The sequence below is a fragment of the Halichoeres trimaculatus genome, unplaced genomic scaffold, assembly GCF_033239565.1.
Source record: "Halichoeres trimaculatus isolate MK-OKI-2021-1 unplaced genomic scaffold, fHalTri1.1 fHalTri1_scaffold_18, whole genome shotgun sequence".
In the NCBI taxonomy this organism is placed as follows: domain Eukaryota; kingdom Metazoa; phylum Chordata; class Actinopteri; order Labriformes; family Labridae; genus Halichoeres; species Halichoeres trimaculatus.
Genome location: NW_027437196.1, coordinates 6,557,501 through 6,563,946, shown reverse-complemented (window position 1 = coordinate 6,563,946; position 6,446 = coordinate 6,557,501). Strand labels below are relative to the sequence as shown.

The 6,446-nt window shown below is 37.8% G+C and overlaps 1 protein-coding gene across 1 annotated transcript in view; it reads left to right on the top strand.

Moving 5' to 3' along the window:
• The first annotated feature begins 2,928 nt into the window (after nt 1-2,928).
• The window catches only part of cyb5a (cytochrome b5 type A (microsomal)), a 5,981-nt gene continuing 2,463 nt past the window's right edge, over nt 2,929-6,446 (top strand). Inside the window, exon 1 of the mRNA XM_074693316.1 lies at nt 2,929-3,259. Coding sequence (XP_074549417.1) covers nt 3,122-3,259 — 138 coding nt within the window. The 5' untranslated portion in view covers nt 2,929-3,121. The remainder of the gene's footprint in view (nt 3,260-6,446) is intronic.

Below are 6,446 nucleotides of genomic sequence, written 5' to 3'. Positions count from 1 at the left end.
AGACACACACACACACACACACACACTCACACACACACACACACACACACACGCACACACACACAAACAAACAGACACAAGTGCATTCACACAAGCACACACACACAGACAAACAAACAAACACAGGTGCATTCACACACGCACACACAGATACACAAACAGACACAAGTGCATTCACACACACAAACAAACACACAAACACAAGTGCATTCACACACGCACACACACACACAGACAAACAAACAGACACAAGTGTATTCACACAAGCACACACACACAGACAAACAAACAAACACAGGTGCATTCACACACTCACACACACAAACAAACAAACAGACACAAGTGCATTCACACACACAAACAAACAAACACAAGTGCATTTACACATGCACACACACACAAACACAAGTGCATTCACACACGCACACACACACACAGACAAACAGACACAAGTGTATTCACACACGCACACACACACACACACATACAAACAAACAAACAAACACAGGTGCATTCACACACTCACACACACAAACAAACAAACAGACACAAGTGCATTTACACATGCACACACACACACACACACAAGTGCATTCACACACGCACACACACACACAGACAAACAGACACAAGTGTTTTCACACACGCACACACACACACACACAGACAAACAAACAAACACAGGTGCATTCACACACGCACACACACAGACAAACAAAGAAACAGACACAAGTGCATTCACACACACAAACAAACTAACAAACACAAGTGCATTCACACATGCACACACACACAAACACAAGTGCATTCACACACACACACACTTACAAACAAACACAAGTGCATTCACATATGCACACACACACACACACACACACACTAACAAACAAACACAAGTGCATTCATACACACACACAGAAACACACGCACATGCACACACACGCAAACAGACACAAATGCATTGGCACGCAGACACACACACATGCGTGCCCACACCCTTTGATGTGTTGGGGTCAAGCGATGGACAAGACAACAAAAAATATAAAGAAAAATCAATCAGGTCCTTCTATCACAGATTTTGGGGCATTTTACATTTTATGTAAGAGACAGGCAGCAAAATGAGGAGGCAGAAGTGATATACGGCACAGGAGGTTCATGAACTAATATTTAACGTTTTAAAGTTGTGGAGACCAATTATTGAGAGGAAAATGCTGAAGAAGAGGAAGAAGAATCAACTGAGGAGGAAGAATCAACTTATGAGGAGCATTCAGGCTCAGAAGAGGAGGAAAATAATGATGAGGTGATGGATCCAACATACAGACCACATGCTAATTCTTCCTCTGAAGAGGCCCCCACATCGCCCACTGTTGAAATTGAAGAAAATTATGAACAAGGTGATGAAGGAGGATCTGAGGCTGAAATGGAAGAAGCGTCAGAAGAAGAGGACTGCACTGATTATGAGGAAGATGAGGAATCAACTGATGAGGAAGATTCTGAGAAAGAGGACCCAGCTGAGACTGAAGAAAATTGAGCTGCCCCTCACCCAGCTGCCCCTCATCCAGCTCCTCCTCACCCAGCTGCCCCTTACCCAGCACCTGGTTCTGGTCCTTGAATGCATGTTGTTTAATGTTAAATGTTTTAGAAATGAATGTTGATATGTTTTATCTGTCAGGTAATGAATAAGAACAAATTTGAATAAAAAGTTGAAACAAAACTGTGTGATAATGTTATGTTTTGTGCTTTTTAACAGTCAAACCAGTTGGGGTCCAAATTGACCCCAGAGGACAATGAATGTTACTATTCACTACCATTTAAAAAAAAATGAAAAAGTAAAAAAAAAATCCTGATGGAAGTTGGACTTATACAAGTGTCTAATAATCCATCTACTTATTTGCCTTTGATCTTTACTATATTTGAAATTATTCCGAATTTTAGTTTCGTGAAACTCAAAAAATAGCTATTATTTCATATAAATAAAGTATGAATTACCAAAAAAGTGTGAAATTAGTACTAATAGGTTGGTCTGAAGTTGAATAAAACGATGAAACACAAAACTGTGTGATAATGTTATGTTTTGTGCTTTTTAACAGTCAAACCAGTTGGGGTCCAAATTGACCCCAGAGGACAATGAATGTTACTCTGTCGGGAGGACATCATGAGGGTTAAAACAAGTTTATGTAAGTATTTCATAAGTTTGCGTGTAAGTCGTCAGTTAAGACTTCAACAAGACCTCAAGCAGCCTCTGAGAAATGTAAGCAGAACAATTAGACCTTCATTAAGTGTACTACGTGACATTCATAGGCTGTGTTTGCGTGAGAAGCGAGTTTCCTTGAAAGCCGCTGAACTGACGTGAACTTTAGCCTCGTCCTCGCCCACAACTGTCTGATGATTGACAGGGGCGAGGACCAATCAGGGGGCTCGGCTGATAACTGAGAAAAGGGGCGACCAATCAAAACGTTCAAAGGCGGTGCCAGATGTTTAAGCAGAAATGTTTATTCACAGTGAAGTACAAGAAACACAGGCGCCGCAACAGGAAATTGCCTTTCAAAATAAAACAAAAGCGACTCGATATTTTTTACTTATTTGGGGAAAATAATAAAAACAAATGTCAAAAGAGAGCAAATCTATGAAAACGTCAAAAGACATGAACAAAAAAGGAAGAAGTAAGGAAAAAAAGATGATTTCCTTTGTCAGTGATGATTCTTGTCTTCTTGTTTTAATGGGTCTCCGTTTTGTTTTTAATAAAAATATTTTATTTTAATTTTTTATTTATTTATTTTTTTTTAAAAAAAGAGATACATCTACATTTTGTAACCAAACCCGTGTTGTATAGAGATGTTTGAGACGATTTTTGACGTGTTTTTACGCAAAAACGTTTGTTTTGTTAGCCCAGACCGGAAGTCTCATATACTATTATAGTGAACTTAATAGACTGGGCACCGATGATACTTGGGACTCTCCTACTGATAGAAAGTGTGTCAAATGTCGGTGTGTTTTGTGCGGAGTCACGGAGCTGACAGGCTCGGCAGGATTATATAACCACTCACAGCTCGTTTAGCTGCTTCTGTCGGTTTCCAGCAGCTCGTTGCTGTCAAACTGTCGCAGTTTTCAGGGACGCAAAATGGGTGAAAAGGAGGAAAAGAGCCCCGATGGAGTCAGATACTTCAAGCTGTCAGAGATCGAGGAGCAGAACACGTTCAAGTCAACGTGGATCATCATCCACAACAAAGTTTACGATGTCACCAAGTTTCTGGAGGAGGTGAGAAACTCTCAAAGGCTGTTTTCATGCAAACGGAAATCTGTGTTGGGAATTTTGTATCATACAGGAAACGAATCAATCCCAGGTTATCAGACCTCTGGTACAGAAATATGTAAACAAACGGCTATCTGCGTAGGAAATAACGGAAAATGCTCGAAGTTTATCCAGTAAAATGTGACTTTTTTTTGGCTAAAATTTGGTGTTGAATCCAAAGTTTAAACTCTGACTTCACTTCATTCCAGTGCCTCATTAACTTTCAAAATAAGACTTTAAAGCTCCCGTGGGGCATGTTACACTGTTTTTAAGAGGAATGAATTCACTGTATATCACTTTTTTATGAACTACAAAGCAATAAGACAATAAGTTGTTTCATTTTAAATTTTATTTTTATCATTATTTACAGTGTTTGAAACTGCAGCTGCAGGATACACACCTACCTACACTGTCAAAACTACACACTGCCACAACTAGTGCTCTCAGTTTGTGTTACATTTATTTTTCAAAAGACAACAGAATTACAAATTTAATTTGAAAATTTAGCTCATACAATTATTTAATGAAATAAGTGAGATATGTTACACGTGGGAGCTTTAAAGCTACTGTGAGCAGCTTTTCTTTGATTGCAAAACAAGCAGAATTGAAAATTGACATGACTTTATGATCTGTTAAAGCAAAAAAGACTATCAGAAACAGGATATTTTTTTGGTTATTTGTAATATTTAACACCTGGGACTGCTGCCATGGGGTAGGTGTCAGATGGGGTAAGCTAGAAACATCTAACTTTCCATGTTGAATTGCAGATATTCAAATTAAACTTTTAAAATTAAGTGAAATACATTTTTAAGGTGGAGAAAAAATCTAATTTAAGCATTAGATAAAATTAGCTGAAAGATGATTTGACTGCTTTGTCAACAGGGGGTGCCAGAACTTCCTCACAGGAACTTTAAATCTCAGATTTTTATTTTTATTTACTTTTTTTTTTTTTTTTGAGCAAAAGAACAACAATTGCTAAGTCAGACTACTAGACAGTTTCCATTTTGTCTTTTTTTTTTTTTTTTTTTTTTTTTTTTAAATATGATGACCAAACAAGCTTCCTGGTTCCACATTTCACTGCTCTGATTGGTTGTTGCGTCCACAGACATTCTGCTCTGCGTCTGTTGATCAAACCAGAACAGAGAAGTTAAAGACAAACTTGTACCAACCCTAAAGATCCAACTGTGAGTCCGTAAGACTTTTAACACCCTCACTATCTCTGCCTGAAGTCAGATTATACAGCCCATGTTGAATCTGACACACAGCCCAGGTAAAATGATAGTCATAAAGAGTGTATCTACTTTTTATATCAAACACACACTTTAATATCCAGCTGATTAATGATTTACCACAAACCAAATTGCACATCCAGGTCTGTAGCATGTCCCTGAGTGAACCATGAACCTTTACTCTGTCCAGCTGCTGTAAAACATCAGATCCCTGAGGCTCCAGTATGAAAAAAATAAAGGACAGAGCTCCAAAATAAACAAGTAGAATATTCACTGGGAGTCTTTGTTACATCCTGTTCTTCATTAATTATACATAAAGGCTACAGCAAAGCCAAACTGGAAACTGGGTTAACTGTTTGAGGAGTCGTCCACACCCTGACCCATGTACAGCGTAGTGAGGTTACAAAAAGCACGAGTCACTCTGACAGTCTGCAGCCTACGAGAGGGGAAAAGTCCAAACTGTTAGTCAGAGTAATAATGGAAAGTGTTATCAGCATAGCTCTGTGATATCCGCTTTGTTAATCTCATTTTCATGGGTTTGTGATACTGTGTTATACTAATGTCTTCAGCTCCTCCAGCAGATTTTACAGGCTTTAGAAATGACCTTGCGACTGATTTTGTTTGTTTTTGTGGGTCATAAAAGGTCATTGAGACTACAAACGTGTCTCTACGGTGCCACCTTTCAGTGTTAGTAGTGACATAAATCAGAGGAGAAAGAGACAGGAGGGGGATATGACCCGTCGACCACAGACAATAAAGCGTGAGCTCACAGATTCCTCTGGTCAGTGAACTATCTCAGAGCTTCATTGTTGTTCGAATGATTAAAGAACATTAATGAGCCTCACTGTTAAACTGGGTGACATGTTCCTTTCATTAACACCAACACACACTGTGGTTTAGCAACTATAAGTCACACACACACACAGTTTTTCTGTCCCAGTCATTAGAGGATCCATCCACTGCTGAAAAAGAGGGAGATGAAATTAGAAGCTCATATGTCAAAGTTATAAGAAAGATTATCAAAAATTATGAGATTATAAGTGAGAAATTTGAGATCATAATTAATTTATGAGATAATAATAAAGTCAAAACTATGGGGCACAAAGGTGTAATTAATAAGATAAAAAAAGGCGTTATTATGGGATAAGTAAGTTATGAGATAAGAAGTTGAAGTTTTGAGATTAAAAGTTGAAGATATGAGGTAAAAATGCCAAAGTGAAGATAAAAGGTGAAGGTCAGAGAGACAAAAGCTGTAATTATGAGTTAGGACGTCAAAATCATGAGATGATAAAACAGGAGATATGTTGTAGAGAAAGTACGTCAAAACTTTAAGTAGGGGGTATGGGTACTGAGTTAGGTACTTTTATAGGTACCAACCGAATTCTGTCAAAAGTACCATGTTTAGGTATCTAAACACATCCTTGTGACTGTGAGAGAGTGGAAGAGTATGAGATTTTCCATGCTGAACATGAATACAACATTGCAAGGTTATACTGAAGAATAAATATGTTAAATAGAAAAAAATATATATTATCAAGCAAATTGATATTTTTTTACCACAGATACGCACAAAAGTACCGAAAACTTGTACCATTGAGAACTGGTACTGATTGCCAGGTACCGGGCATTGGTACCTTATTGTTTCAAATTTGAAAGGTGCCTATCCCTAATTATAAGATAAAAAGACGCCATTATGAGATTAGAAGTCGTATGAGACTTATGAGACCAAAAGTTGGAGTCAAAATCATAAGATAAAAAGTAGTGTTGAGATACTGCGTCAAAATTACAAGATAAAAAATTGTAGTTATGGGATAAAAAGTTGTAGTGATGAGAGAAGAATTTGAAATTATGAGAGGAAAAGTCTCAGAATGAGGTAAAGAGTCACTAAATTTAGGTAAGGCGTACCTATGAGACATGAAGTAAAA